Genomic DNA, 15321 nt, shown 5'->3' with positions numbered 1-15321 from the left:
AGTCTCCACTTGAAGCTTTCAAGAGTAGCTCTACTTTCAGAGCAAGTGTCCCTCTCACAGGGCCGTTGTACCTGTCTGCTTCTCCTCCAAGGACCAAGATGCTGGAGTACAACTGCTCTGCCATCTGAGTGGTCCCACCTCCATGGCTTTTCGGTGGGAGTGAGAGGAGAACGCTCAAATGAGCCATGACTGTTACCTGTTTCCATGCTGTGCTGAGGGAGATGGACTCAAGGCAATGAGAGAAACATCTATTGTAAAGTGTAACTTGTCTGCTTCAATCTCCCTTGTGTGCTTTAAAAGGAACATGATGCTCTGTCCTTACAAGCCAGGCGCACCAGGCTCTGGGAAGACCGTTTAGAAATACTCTGCACTGCTTCACAGTCAGTAGCTCTGATGCCAGTTTAAATTATCTGAATTCCCTCTTGGCTCTGGGAATGGGGAACTAATCCCACTGCACCCCTCACCCCAGGAAAAAAAAAATTGTGTTATTTCTTTTTGTTTGCTTCCTTTCTACCTCCTAACCAAAATACTCCCTTTGTGTGATGGTGGACTTGCTGGTTCTAATAAGTAGGATTGGTTTTACCCCTCCCCCCCCAAGCCAGACTTTTCTTTTTATTGTGTAATACCAGCTTCTCTTGCCTTCAGTTGCCTCTTCAGTGCCTTGGCAAGGTACAAGAGCAATGCTGCTAAATAGTAGATGGCCATGCTCTGAGCCAACTTTTTTGGCCCTTCCATTTTGTTTCTTTCCTATATAGTCTTACAAGGCAAATCTACTTGAGGAAACACATCTGACATTGCTTTTGCAGTCAGTGGTAAGCCCAAGTAATACTTGCTAGGTTTGATTTCTGGTTTTATCTCTGCATTTTTGTGGTGTCGGTCTGATGGAAAAGTGTAACATCAGTGCCCATGCTGTCTTGTGTGGTGGGGGTTCCTGCACACATACTGCCAAGTACCTGGCTATTTCCATGGTTGAGGGGTTATCTCCGGCTCTCCAGCTTGTGTGTAGACTGGGAAGGTGAATCTTGTTCACTTCTCTACAATGTACTGTGGGCAGTCAACTTTTGTTGGCACTGAAAAGTGTTCACTATGATAGGGGAAGGGAGTATGTTTACACCGGAGCAATGTTAGATAATGGTATCTATGCAAGTAGGCTCATAGTTACATGGTATAGATGTACTACAATGCACCAAAAATTCCTTAAGGTGATCTATGTTTCTATGAGGAAGAAATATGCAATATGTGATTGAATTTTGGACGGATACATGATGAGTAATCTTTATCTGGTTTGCAGAAGACTCTAATCAGATTGATGTCTGTAACTCTCGTGACTGGCTCTTGTGATAACAGCAGTCAGAGATAAGATTTGCTTGTGTAAAATGTTCTTTCTGCAAAGCCGGTATAGTTGCTTCTGTGTTTAATTACAGTTGCCACTAAGCACTAAAACTTTGATTTGAGAAGAAGTACAACTCCAGTGCCTTTGTCTAAGCAGAATTAGCTACCTGTAGCAATTAACGGGTGCTTTACAAAAAGTGGGAGCAGGCTGAATCAGCTTGAGAATTGGCAAATTTGGCACTGCTAAAAGAAGATGCATTTGTTTGAGATTTGAAAATCTAATCGTGAAGATTTTAATCTGTCTTGATGCTTTATGTAACAGAACACCATGTGATCTCAGGATTTGTAGTGTCATCACTGTTTGTCCTTCTTGTTTTTGATCATGACCAACAACTATTAAACTCGGCAAACTTTGAGTAGAAGCAAATGGATAATCTTTAACGGGCGAGGCTTTGTGATTCTTGAAAGTGCTGCCGAGTTCAGGACCCGTGGTTAATAGTGGAATGCTAATGCTAATCTTACAGCTGCCAAGGACTGAGAGGTATTTTGTTCGATCCTCTGTCTGGGGGAAACTAATCAGCAGGTACTAAATAGATATATCAATGAAAGTGACGCTTCTCCAGAAACAAGGCTCTGACCAAATAACCATGAAAGTGTTATTCTTGGAACTGGAACAGCATCTAAAGAGGTATTTATAAAGCTTTTAATTTTTAGATGCTTGATTTACTTGCCTTCCTCTCTTTTTTTTTAATGGTTTTTAAAACTGTTTCGTTGAGCAAGTACTTAAAAATGCTTCTCCTAAACCAAACTGCTTGGCACTTGTTAAAACTATTTCAAGCTAGGCGTATCATACTGGTTGAGAGTACTGTGTCACACAGTGGTTTACTTATTCACTGAAAATCTCCATGTCTTCTAAAATCTTTACTGCAATATTTAAAATAATCCATATTATAAAATGTTTGCCATCACAGTACTTTTCTTTCCTCTTTTCAAAAAAAGTTATTCCGATTATTCCAAATCTTAGGTGACATAATGCTAAACCAAAAATGAGAATTTTAACATGATTTGAAACATATTGTCAAACAAGTTCGTATTCATTCAAATACTTTTCATACAAAATATATACTATCTTCTGTCTTGTCACACGTTTAAAGAAAAGTTTAGTTAATCAGTCTTGTTAAATGTTTGGAGAGGCATTGAAATACAGCTTAGTCTGCTGCAAGTTACATTTATTAACCTCCTTTTCCATATAAACAGTGAAATATAAAATGCATGTTTTTGATCTGATTCCTTTCTAGTGTTTAAAAGAAATATCAAGTAACTTGGTGAACGGGAAGAATTATTTTACTGAGTTAAAAATATATGAGAGTGGGGGAAAAAAATGCCCTGACTCTTCATGTTGCAGAGTTGTTGTTCTGTATACAGAAGGCAAATACCCTTCTGTGGGAGGGAGCACAGAACGTGTTCTTTATAACTTCTGATCTCTGAACTGCTGCTTTTGTTATGCCACACCCAAAAAATCCAAAAACCTTGCTCTTATCACATAAATTTTGACAAATACCAATTAATACATTTCACTCGACATTCTTGTCATGTTATGTTTGTGGTGTTGCCTGTGGAGAATAGCTTTCCTCTCTGAATGGTGCCTCTTTAAAGAATATAAATTTATACATTGGAAAACTTTTTTTAAAAACTCATTTTTATTTCTTCAGCAATCAACAGTTTCTGAAAACGTGCCTCAATTTTCAAATGAATGTTAAAAATTATACTAAATTAATTAATCTGAATGCCTAAGGAACCAGTGTAATGGAAATCTTTTATAATAGCAATTGAAATATAATGACAACAGGTATGTTATACTTGAGCAGCGTGTGTATACAGCAATGGACTGTGTCGTCATATGTTACTGAACAAGAAAGGAAGTATTGAGAAGATTGTTTCCTACCACAAACCAATCTATTCCACAAAACGTATAATGAAAAAAGTGTGATGGAGTAGACGTGTGACTTTCTTTAACCTTTCCGCATTATTAAGAGTTTTTGCTATAACTGGTTTTTTACTGACACACATAGCAGCATGGTGTAGCGCTTCTCATCATAAACCAAAATCTGCATCTGTTAACCCTATACAGAAAACTTGGATGATTTCTCCTGTATTCTTAATCAGCAAGCTACTTCCTGTTTACTTCTCATTTGCTTTTGTTTCCTCTAGTTTCTGTTGCAGAGACGCTGGTTTTGCTCTAGTTGTTTTCCTGTAAATTAAGACTGGCTGACTGTCATGTAACCATAAATTGCAAATGAAGGAGAAACTTTAGCCTCTCTTGCAGCTGTTCTTGGCTAATGTTGCATATGGTTATATTTTCTTTCCAAAACTGACCCTACTGAATGTGTGGGCCAAATCCAAAGAAGCATTTGGCTTTCTCCAGGTTAGACGCAGAATCGCTTTTGAGAGAGAGTGCAATTGTGTGCGGCTTTCTGGAGGAAAGAGGAGTGATTCCGAGGTCAGGCATCTCATTTAAAACTTTCAGGATACTGACACAGTTGGTCGATCTTTTCCTACTTGCAGTGCTTTGTCAAGGGCAGTTTACAGCATACTGAGAAGGGCTTTTACTCTTAATAAAATTAAATACTTTTTCATTTTAAGTTTGGCTGCCAGAATGAAGTCCAAGATCTAGAGTCTAGGCACTGGAGCTCCGCCAAAGTGCTTTGGAGAAGTGATCCCTAATGTCTGTGTGCTACTGGGGAGCTGTCTGGCACTAGGCAGCTGGAAGTGGCGATTATATGGGTGTGCAGGAGCTCCTGCTTCTCTTGTGCAGACTGCAGACAGGTGGCTGTGTCCACTTGAGATTGGTGTATTTCAACACCTCTCCATATTCATACTGAGAAAAAGGCGTTGTGGCATCTTCTGTATTTCTTCTTGAAACTTGGTTGGAAACACAGATGATGTGGGCCAGGGGCGGGGGGGGAGACAATAAGTCAGAAGATGCTTCAGCCTCTGATTGTGGCATCAGCTGGAAGAAGGGGGTGCTAGATGCGCCTGCCAACCCGTGGCATAATTAAGGTGGGTTGTAGCTGATCAAACTACAAGAGCAGTACTGAAGGCAAGGAGAAAAGCTTCTGTATGTCTTGCACTATTGTATTTAGGTTATCCTTATCTGAACTTCAGTAACTTCAGGTTGTTTAAAGCATATCTTGGTGAAGGGCATCCAGTCTCTATCTGATGATATCAAGGGATAGAAAACCCACTATATTTATGAGCTAGTCCTTCTTACTGTTTTTAAAAGGTAGGCTTTAATTCATCATTAGGCAAATATTAAATAGATGAACTCTAATATGGAAAATCAAAACAAAAATCTGACAGCCCCTGAAACTAGTAGTTTCTCTATTTAAAGGTAATTGTTCACTCTACTTAAAGCAGATCTCAGTCATTCCAAGGATTTCAAGGATCCTTTCAAGTACCTTGACATCTTTCAGTCTAACAGTGTAAGTAAATTCCCCCAACCCCAATCTCTTAATTGGTTCAATGGTTCTTTCTACCCGTTTCAGTTTATCAGCAACTTGTTTTAAAATGCTGAGTTCTTCAGAAACGGAGCTGAAAAACAGGTTTGGGCATACTAATTCAAGGCAGGAGCCTATCTTGGTTGCACCAGTGCTACCCTGTGACTCAAACATTCACTTAAAAATATTTTTTGTTTATAGCTGTCATGATTGCTTGTACTTGAACTGCTGATTGATGTTACTGTCTACCTGCCCAGGGCCTCTAGCAATTAGTAGTTGCCAGGAAGCGTCAGAGAGGAATTCCCCCATTCAGTACCTTGTGTGGGAGCAGGCAATGCCTCCCTGGATGGGAGGCTGCCTGGGGTGGTTTTTGGAAGAGGTGACTTGTTCTCTGTGCTTGATGGGACACTGCAACAGTGGTTCCCTGGCTCCACTGGTGAAGCTGGAAGAGGGCTTTAAATCCTGTCTCACAGCAGGGGCTTTCTCTCCTTCCTATAACTTGACAGTAGTGTGACAGCTCACCGCATTGATGCTATAGAAGAGTGGCCACTGGACATCTGGGCTAACATGCCGCGTGAGAATGAGGAACCTGGGAGCTGTTTTGGACTCCCATGCGTTACTAAGTGGGTTACTCATCTCAGACTTCTGATACTGGAGTTGGTTGGGTTTTGTTTTTGTGGGGGTTTTGTTTTGTTTTGAGGATTTTTAAGCTGCAAAGTTTCAAGGTGTCATCTTAATGACAGTGGTTTCTGGAGGATGAGGTAGTTGTTTTCAAGAAGTGTTAGGTGCCTGACACAGTCTATACATAAGCTCAGACCTTGTTTTGTATGGAACAGCTAAAGAAACATATTTTAGGTGGATATCCACCAGAAAACAGGCATCAGCAGTATGAGGGAATGGACTGGGCTGCTTTATAACCAGGATGCCACTCATAAATTTAGCCAACTTCATAAAGATGATTACCTGGTTACTGAAAACGTATAAAATAATATGCTGTAATCTTTCCTTTGCAAATTGTGTATTAAAAGATTAAGAGTATATCCTCTGTTTGCAGAATGTCTGGCTCAAGGGTGCCTAAATGTCAGTGGTGTTTGCCCAGCGTGGTCACCACAGACCTGACGGTCTCAAGGCACTTGCTGTTTACAAGCCAGAAGATGCAGTCCTGTGGAAAAGGAGGGCTTTCTACTGCCTGAGTCTGCTCTAGAGGAGCAGGAGGGTGCTGAGGAAGGCTGAATCCCACCTGAAGGAGAACCAGGACTTCAGGATATATGGGCCTTCTGTAGATGATGTGGACCTATGCCAGTTGTGGACCTATGCCAGGCCTAGAAGGTGCTCCAGAGACACGTTCCCTTCTGAAGGGAACAGAAGGCCCAATATGCAGACTGGACCCACTTCTTAGGGAAGTGTGCTGCCTCCCTGGGGTCTGGGATAAAGATTCATATCCTGGTATGGCCCTCAGATTATTATCCATTACTGATTTTTCAGGTAGGCAGTGATGAAATTGCAGCAAGAAGTCTGCAGGCAATCAAGAGAGACTTCAGTGCCTCAGGACAACTGGTTAAGGGATCAGGAGCACAAGTAGTGTTCTCCTCTGTCCTTCCAGTTGCAGGGAATGATGAGGGAAGAAACAGGAAGAGCCAGCAGATATATACCTGGCTCTGAGCCTGGTGCACCGGCAGAATTTTTGGTTTTTTCATCGTGAGTCAGTCTATATGACATCAGGCCTGCTGGCAATACACAGGGTACACCTGTCTCAAAGGGGGAAAAGGATCTTTGCCCAGGAGTTAGCAGGGCTCATTGAGAGAGCTTTAAACTAGATTTAAAGGGGCAAGGGATAAAACTAGGCTCACTAGAGATAAGCCTGGGGTGGCACGCCAATGTTTGAGGGACAGTGTACTAGTGAGGTCCTTTAGTCTGCCATCTCAGTGGAGGTAGGGGCTGGAGATCCAAGTGGCAGCAAAGACGCAAGGGTTATGGATGTGTTAGAAACCACGGAAGCGCCTGAGAATGGTCATGTAGGAATTAGGGTTTCTCCCCCCAAAAAGGTGGCGGGATCAATAGCCCAGCTGAAGTGCATCTACACCAATATGCATCATGGACAACAAACAGGAGGTGCTGGAAGCCATTGTGCAGCAGGAAAATTATGATATAGTTGCCATCACGGAAACATGGTGGGATGACTTTCACAACTGGAGTGCTGCAATGGATGGCTATAAACTCTTCAGAAGGGATACGCAAGGAAGAAGAGGTGGTGGGTTAGCCCTGTATGTTAGGGAATGTTTCGACGGTCTAGAGCTTGACGGTGGTGACAATAGGGTTGAGTGTTTATAGGAAGGAATCAGGGGGAAGGCCAATAAGGCAGATACCATGGTGGGAGTCTTGTTATAGACCACCTGACCAGGATGAAGAGGCTGGGAGATATTCTATATACAGCTGGGAGAAGTTTCACAATCGCTAGCCCTTGTTCTCATGGGAGACTTCAACTTACCAGATGTCTGCTGGAAATACAATACAGCAGAGAGGAAACAGTCTAGGAGGTTCCTGGAATGTGTGGAAGATAAATTCCTGACACAGCTGGTGAGGGAGCCAACCAGGTAAGACATCCTGCTGGACCTGTTGTTTGTGAACAGAGAAGGACTTGTGGGTGATGTGATGGTTGGAGGCTGTCTTGGGCATAGCCCTCATGAAATGATAGAGTTTTCGATTCTTGGAGAAGTAACGAGGGGCGTCAGCAGAACTGCTACCTTGGACTTCCCGAGGGCAGACTTTGGCCTGTTTAGGAGCCTGGTAGACAGAGTCCCTTGGGAGGCAGTCCTGAAGGGCAAAGGGGTCCAGGAAGTCTGGACATTCTTCAAGAAGGAAATCTTAAAGGTGCAGGAGCAGGCCGTCCCCATGTGCTGAAAGACAAGCCAGCAGGGAAGACCACCAGCCTGGTTGAATAGAGAGCTTTGGCTGGAACCCAGGAAAAAAGGGAGCGTTTATGACCTTTGGAAGAAGGGGCAGGCAGCTCAGGAGGACTACAAGGATGGCGTGAGGTTATGCAGGGAGAAAATTAGAAGGGCCAAAGCCCAACTAGAACTTAATCTGGCTACTGCCGTAAAGGACAATAAAAAAGTTTGTATAAATACATGAGCAACAAAAGGAGGGCTAAGGAGAATCTCCATCCTTTATTGGGTGCGGGGGGAAGCATAGTGACAGAGGATGAGGAAAAGGCTGAGGTACTTTGCCTCAGTCTTTAATAGTAAGATCAGTTGTTCTGCGGGTACCCAGCCCCCTGAGCTGGAAGACAGGGACGGGGAGCAGAATGAAGCCCCCATAATCCAAGGGGAAATGGTTAGTGACCTGCTATGCCACTTAGACACACACAGGTCTATGGAGCCGGATGGGATCCACCCAACAGTACTGAGGGAGCTGGTGGAAGTGCTCATCAAGCCACTTTCCATCATTTATCATCAGTCCTGGCTAACCGGGGAGGTCCCAGTTGACTGGAGGTTAGCAAGTGTGATGCCCACCTACAAGAAGGGCCAGAAGGAGGATTCGGGGAACTACAGACCTGTCAGTCTGACCTTGGTGCTGGGGAAGGTTATGGAGCAGATCAACTTGAGTGTCATCACACAGCATGTACAGGACAACCAGGCGATCAGGCCCAGCCAGCATGGGTTTATGAAAGACAGGTCCTGCTTGACTAACCTGATCTCCTTCTATGACAAGGTTACCCACTTAGTGGATGAGGGAAAGGCTGTGGATGTTGTCTACCTAGACTTCAGTAAAGCCTTTGACACCATTTCCCACAGCATTCTCCTGGAGAAAGTGGCTGCTCATGGCTTGGATGGGTGTACACTTCACTGGATAAAAAACTGGCTGGATGGCCGAGTGCAAAGAGTGGTGGTGGATGGAGTTAAATCCAGTTAGTGGCCGGTCCCAAGGGGTGTTCCCCAGGGCTCAGTATTGGGGCCAGTTCTGTTTAATCTCTTTATCAATGATCTGGATGAGGGGATCGAGTGCTCCCTCAGTAAGTTTGCAGATGACACGGGAGTCAACACGGGAGTGTTGATCTGCTCGTGGGTAGGAAGGCTCTGCAGAGGGACCTGGACAGGCTGGATCGATGGGCTGAGGCCAACTGTATGAGGTTTAACAAGGCCAAGTGCCGGGTCCTGCACTTTGGCCACAACAACCCCATGCAACGCTACAGGCTTGGGGAAGAGTGGCTGGAAAGCTGCCTGGAGGAAAAGGACCTGGGGGTGTTGGTCGACAGTCGGCTGAACATGAGCCAGCAGTGTGCCCAGGTGGCCAAGAAGGCCAACAGCATCCTGACTTGTGTCAGGAATAGTGTGGCCAGCAGGAGCAGGGAGGTGATCGTGCCCCTGTACTCGGCACTGGTGAGGCCGCACCTCGAATACTGTGTTGAGTTTTGGGCCCCTCACTCCAAGAAGGACGTGGAGGTGCTGGAGTGTGTCCAGAGAAGGGCAACGAAGCTGGTGAAGGTTCTGGAGCACAAGCCTTATGAGGAGCGGCGGAGGGAACTGGGACTGTTTAGCCTGGAGGAGGCTGAAGGGAGACTTTATCGGTCTTTTCAACTACCTGAAAGGAGGTTGTAGCATGGTGGGGGTTGGTCTCTTCTCCCAAGTAACTAGCGATAGGACGAGAGGAAACGGCCTCAAGTTGCACCGAGGGAGGTTTAGATTGGACATTAGGAAAAAATTCTGTGCTGAAAGAGTGGTCAGGCCTTGGAACAGCCTGCCCAGGGAAGTGGTGGAGTCACCATCCCTGGAGGTATTTAAAAGACGTGTAGATGAGGCGCTTAGGGACATGGTTTAGTGGTGGAGTTGGCAATGCTAGGTTAATGGTTGGACTTGATGATCTTAAAGGTCTTTTTCAACCTAAATGATTCTATGATTCTATTCTATGAAAATATGCTGAGCTGGCACATCTGTTCTGACTCTCTTTTGTTTGCAGTGTGGCAGGATTAGAGGGAAGAAGTCTTGTGCTAAAGTGGGTGATACATCTCTAAAGCCATAAGGCACAGTCAGGTCAGATTAAAGTATCTATTTATCTGTCTTTAGGTAACTTTTTTAAAGTAATTTTTAAGCGCACCTCGTTTCATAGTTTTATGTACTTTCCCAGGTGTCTTGCATTCTATTTCAAACCAGTATTGCTTTACAATTTCTTTAGCGAGGAAAGCTTAAATGTTTTTTAGGTGGAGATACTCTGTTGGGATTTCTGCAATTGTGAGTCAGCAGGATTTGTGTCTCACTTTCTCACTCCAGCATCTAGCTGTACCTGTTTCTCAATGCCGTACTGAGTTAAAAGCATGGGCATACATCAGATTCCTCTCGTATCCTCATTTCCACGGGGAGGGGGAGCGGGGTAGGAAGCACAGGCTGGGCAGAAAATCATCCAGCAAATGCCCAATGTGGTGGTTGATAAAGGGAAGCGAGAACTTGGGATATACCACGCTATGCAATAAAACTGATAAATCGGGTCACATTCTTGTGCATTTCTGGAAATTCTCCCTGCGCTTTCTGAATGGGTGGAGGTACCTGGGGTTTGATTTCTATAAGTGAAAGTTTCCGTTCAGGTATAAAAATACCTTTAAATACATGAGAGTGATTTCAGCCTGTTAAAGTGCACTTCTGCTTGGATGAAACAGCAGGTCTTGCATTTTCTCTAAATGTTTTAGGAAGTTACCAAAAGATGATTAGCTGTGGGTTCAGGCGCAACTCAAGCAGAGTGTTTTGACCACTCAGAAATTAGGAAATTACAAATTTGTGTAATATACACACATTAGAGCCAGGGGAGTTAATCTGAAAGCCATTCACCTACTTGATCATTGATATTGCTAATACCTTTGAAGCCATTTGCTGGTGATTGCAAAGAGACTGAAATTGTAGGAGTGTAAATAGACAACTGGATAGGGATCTGTGGTCTTAGTGTATTTGCGGAGGAAGAAAAGTGGCATTGAACTCTTACCTTATTGTCTTTATTCTACTACATGCGTAACCGAGTTGCAGTGTTGGGGGTTTATTATTGTTTAACAGAATGGCCTTAAAAATAGTTCTGCACAACAGGGTGATAATGAGTGATCTGCCACCTCAAAAGCGGAGCAGTGGCAGACCTTCATCCTCCTTCAGGGCAGATTGGATTCCATGTCCCAGGTGCTCCATTCCCGCACTGCAGTCTTACGTTTTGTTCCTGTACTTTTCTCCTTTGATCATCATTGACTGTTTTTAATTTCCTTAGAAGCTGGAGTAGGGAACTTCATTCCAAAGTTCCTGAAGACCATAGGACAACGCTGGCTAATTGCAGAGGTTTTGGCTTTGTTCCTGGCAACTTTGAGTTGGCTTCTAGTGTGATCTACTTCTGTGGGAAATACAGGCTTAATTTCAAGTGTTAAATCGAAAAGTGGCTGTCAAAGGGAAAATGATATTCAGTGAGAAGTATAGGCCAGCTGTTATGCCATATAAATAATTTCTTCATAAGCATGCCTAAATTATTAGCTGATCCAAGATTTTCAATATAGTTTCAAGAGGAACAATTAGAAAAAGGGAAGGAGGTTGGAAAAGAGGAAGGAAGGGTTAAAAAAAAAAAAAGCATAATATGTGTAGGCTTTACAGGGGGCTTAAGGTCCTCTGTTCCCCCCTTCCACAATTAGCACCAGTCAGTAAGACGTAGTACTCCCACTTCATGTGACTTGGTGTGACTTTTCTGCAGCCTTAAGGAAATAGAAGATACTCAGAATTTTAAAAATAATAAAAGATGACCCTTTTCAGTTACAGGTTAAATTGGCTGGTTTTTAATTTGATGACTAAATCCCACTGTGTGCTATCAAGGTAGGGTGGGGTGGGTGAGTGTCAGCCACTGTCCCGGAGTCCCTCCTGGGCTGTTGGCCCCCTGGGTCAGAGATGCTGTTTAATATAGAGAACTTCAGCCTTCTAAATGCCTGTAGTGTCACTGTGCCAAACCACTTCCTCTACTTGGTATGTTTCTTTTGTTATGTTAGGTGTAACTTGAAATGCTCCAGTGACTCTTTCCTCCGCTCTTCATTTAATTTTGGAGTACATGGTGGAAAAATATGTTGTTGTACAGTTAGAACAAGTGGGATTAAATGCTAGTGTAAGTGGTTTTTACTCTGAGGTGTTCTCCTTGGCTTTGAGAAAAGCATTGCACGTGAAAGCTATGCATAAGACCAGGGAATTGAAAGCTCTTTTTATGAGTTTAGATCTAAAATTATTTAAACAAAATTTCACAGAAAGGAAAAATGAATTTTAGCTCTATGCTTTGGGTAGTGAAATTTAAAGATTGTAACATTTAATCACTTTTCTACATATGCTGCTTTATGGCACTAAATGTTTTTTCTGCCCTTCCATCCTGGGGACAGTGATAGTGTACAGGGTGATGTGTGTTGCTTTCTAGAGAAAAGAAAATCTATTCCTGGCCCAGATGTCTCACTTAAAACTTTCAGGATGCTAACACGGTTGGTGGATCTTTTCCCACTTGCAGTTCTTGGTCAAGGGCAGTTTATGGGATATACTGAGGAGGGCTTTCACTTTTAATGCAGTTAAATATTTTAAACTCACTCATTTTAAGCTTCGATATGAAATTGGGGAAGCCTGTGATTCCCAAACTAGATGTTACTGCAAATGTATAACTCTTTAAATTTAGATGGTATAGCATCTGGATGCAATTTCAGGTTTTGAGTTATGATAGACCTCACTTGACTCTCTGAGGAGACTTTGAAACTCAATGGATGTGCACAGAACAGGGTCCTTCATCCCAACCGCATTGCTAGATGGTCATCTATGGATGATCTCAGGAAAGGGGATACCACATATCCTTCTCCAAGCATCAAAATTGCTATAAGATGGTTCATATTTCCTTGAAGAGTCCTCTCTGACCAGTGAGGAGTGGATTATCTCTGTATTTATCCATATCCAGATACTTGATACAGACCTTATGTTTTATTTTGTCAGCATTAAAATTGGTAGAATCATTATAGTTCTCACTAAAACCAACTGGGGTTGACTTAGCAATTAGTTGCCTGTAAAAGAAAGAGGATATCCTCAAAGGAGCCAGTGAGAACCTCTCCTTGTTTGTCTTTTGATCTTACACGGTTATCTTCTTGCTTTTAAATGTAGCCTTCTGTCTCCTGTGCAGAGCACACAGCGTGATACTTCTGTGTATGCATTGCGATTAGAGATACTGTCAGGTTATTTCCAGAACCCCAGTAGGGTGTATGGATTCTTTCTGCTGAATATTTATTTAGTTATGCTTGCACATCTGGCCAAAAAAAAAAAAAAAAAAAGATTTACAAATGTAGTATTTCATTTCACTAGCATCTTGCATAGCTTTCCCTTTTATCTGTTTTTCACGGAACTAAAAACCAATTCCTAGCAAACCAAATTATAGATGCAAATAACTTTACTATGGGGGAGGAAAAACACATTTAGGAAAATTGATAGAGTAATATCTGGTAGCAAGAGGTTCTTCAATTTAGCAGAGGTATGCAAATTGAAATCTGCAGAATTCAAACTAGAAATAAAATACGTGTTAGCCTTTGGAGCTGAGCAGTAAGTTCTCAATGGCTTGGTTTCATTAAATCAAGATTCTAGCTACAAGTTCAGAGCTGGAAAAGGAAGTTGGCTGAGATTCAGTGATCTTTATTTAGACTATCTGAATGTGATTTTTTTTTTTTCTTTTTGGTTCTTAGTCTGTTTAAAAAAATAATTATGACTTACTGTGGGGAAAAAAATTAATTGGGTAGCTTCTCCAGCCTATCTTGTACCTTTACTGAAATGAAGAAAAGAATCATGGCCTATTGAAATAAATAATCCTTTAGTCCTTGATGTCAACGGCAGTCAGTTTCCTCTTTAGGTTATTAGCTTGGAGCAATTTTGTGTAAGTTTGATACTGGATGGGTTGCTGTCAATACACAAATAGTTTTGAATTTATTAATTTTAAGGCAGAGTAGTACTTTGCCATTTATTGACTGTTTTTAGATGCCAAGTGAAATGTAAAGTCAGATGTCATGTAGAATCTAATTACTGTAGTCTTTTCTTGAGTAATTAACAGATTTTTTTTTTTAACCTCTTCAGTACTTTTATTTTGTAGTTGAAAACTAGTTCAAGTCCACAGGATCTGAACCTGTCTATAGTGTAAGGTGAAAGTGTGCTGGACAGAAATTGCTGTTTTCTAATACAGTTTCTGGTGTGGGCTCTTTGCAACATAGTCAAAATACGAAATTTATTTTAAGTTCAGGAGATGCTTGTCTAGGGCTTTTAATGTTGGCTTCTGAAGGGAGCATACATTGACAAGGTACTTGAAAGATAAATTTTTTAAGTGAAAGAATTTTTTCACACACACACAGAGAAATATGCCAAACCAGACTTGCATGGAGACAAAATGATTCTGTGCTGCAGCTTACCTCATTATGTGCTTAAGATGAAAGGCACTTTTTTCAAGTGCTTAGCATGATTAAATTGAGACAAGAGGAAATTATTTAGTTGGAGAAACAGTGCTTAAGAACTGAAACACTACAAAAGGTGAAGCATGCTAGAAAGTCTTTTGAGTACCATATATGTTTCAACTTAAGCAGTTAATTTATTTGAGGATCAAAGATGCTGGTGAGCTACACTATATTGTGTTCTACCCTTCTTGTTTCTCAGTAACTCATTTCGAGTCTTTTTCTATTACTTTATGCAGTTTGTGAACACCTGGGGTGCTCCACAGACATGCAGGCTTCCAAAGCGTGTGATCCTCCGTGTGTGTGGACTCTCAAGAAATGTCCCTTGTCATGTATCTGACAACAGGGGCATGAATCGGTCCAGCCCGGTGCAGACCTAGAGTGGCTTTGCACAGATGAGGAATTCCGCAGCCTTTCTCACCTCTGCTCCTAGGAATGTAAAATTGTAAGCTTTTGCAGGAGAGGAGTTCATGTCTGATATCGTGTAGTATCTGTTAATGAGGTGTTAAAGAGATGGTGGGAAGGCACATTAGTCATCTTGACTCCCTTCTAGTGCTGTAAAGGGAGGGTGAGCGAGTCAAAACAACATAATCTGCGTGAAGTGCATGTTGAATGTCAGGGTGGAGGAGGCAGGAAGGGAGACAAATCGATGAGCAAGCAAGGGGAAAGGGAGTTCGGAGGATTATTTGATCTTCTATAAGTTGTTTTATTTCATAAAATATATTGAAAAAAAAAAGCAACAGCAGAACCTCAGCCTTTAAATATGGTGTTCGGTCTCTGCCCTTGTCAGGCAGACGACGGAGTGTTGAGGCGAGAACATCGGAGATTAGTGGTGCTCCCCTACTCCCCGGTTTTGGGGATGAAAGTAGTACATGTTATGGTTTTTTTATTTCCTACATGATCTGCAAGCTCAGAGCTTTCTCAGCCATAAAGGGAGAGACTTACGGTTTGCTTTTTTTATAGGGTGGGCAAAGCAGAACATGCATATTAATATGCAGTCCAACTTATGCAGCTGACAGCTTTCTGTTGAAT

The 15321-nt window shown here is 42.3% G+C and overlaps 1 protein-coding gene across 3 annotated transcripts in view; it reads left to right on the top strand.

Moving 5' to 3' along the window:
• Window positions 1-15321, top strand: part of TSC22D1 (TSC22 domain family member 1) — a 102508-nt gene that overhangs the window by 81193 nt on the left and 5994 nt on the right. The window contains exon 3 of one of the 3 annotated variants that reach the window (XM_075139416.1): window positions 5884-7855. The exons of the other annotated variants lie outside the window; for them this stretch is intronic. Coding sequence (XP_074995517.1) covers window positions 5884-6022 — 139 coding nt within the window. The 3' untranslated portion in view covers window positions 6023-7855. Of the gene's footprint in view, window positions 1-5883; window positions 7856-15321 lie in introns of those variants that run through there. 3 annotated transcript variants of the gene reach the window in all.

The sequence above is a fragment of the Calonectris borealis genome, chromosome 1, assembly GCF_964195595.1.
Source record: "Calonectris borealis chromosome 1, bCalBor7.hap1.2, whole genome shotgun sequence".
NCBI classification, from domain to species: Eukaryota; Metazoa; Chordata; class Aves; order Procellariiformes; family Procellariidae; genus Calonectris; species Calonectris borealis.
The sequence above is the reverse complement of the archived record's forward strand: the minus strand, read 5'-3'. Positions and strand labels throughout refer to the sequence as shown.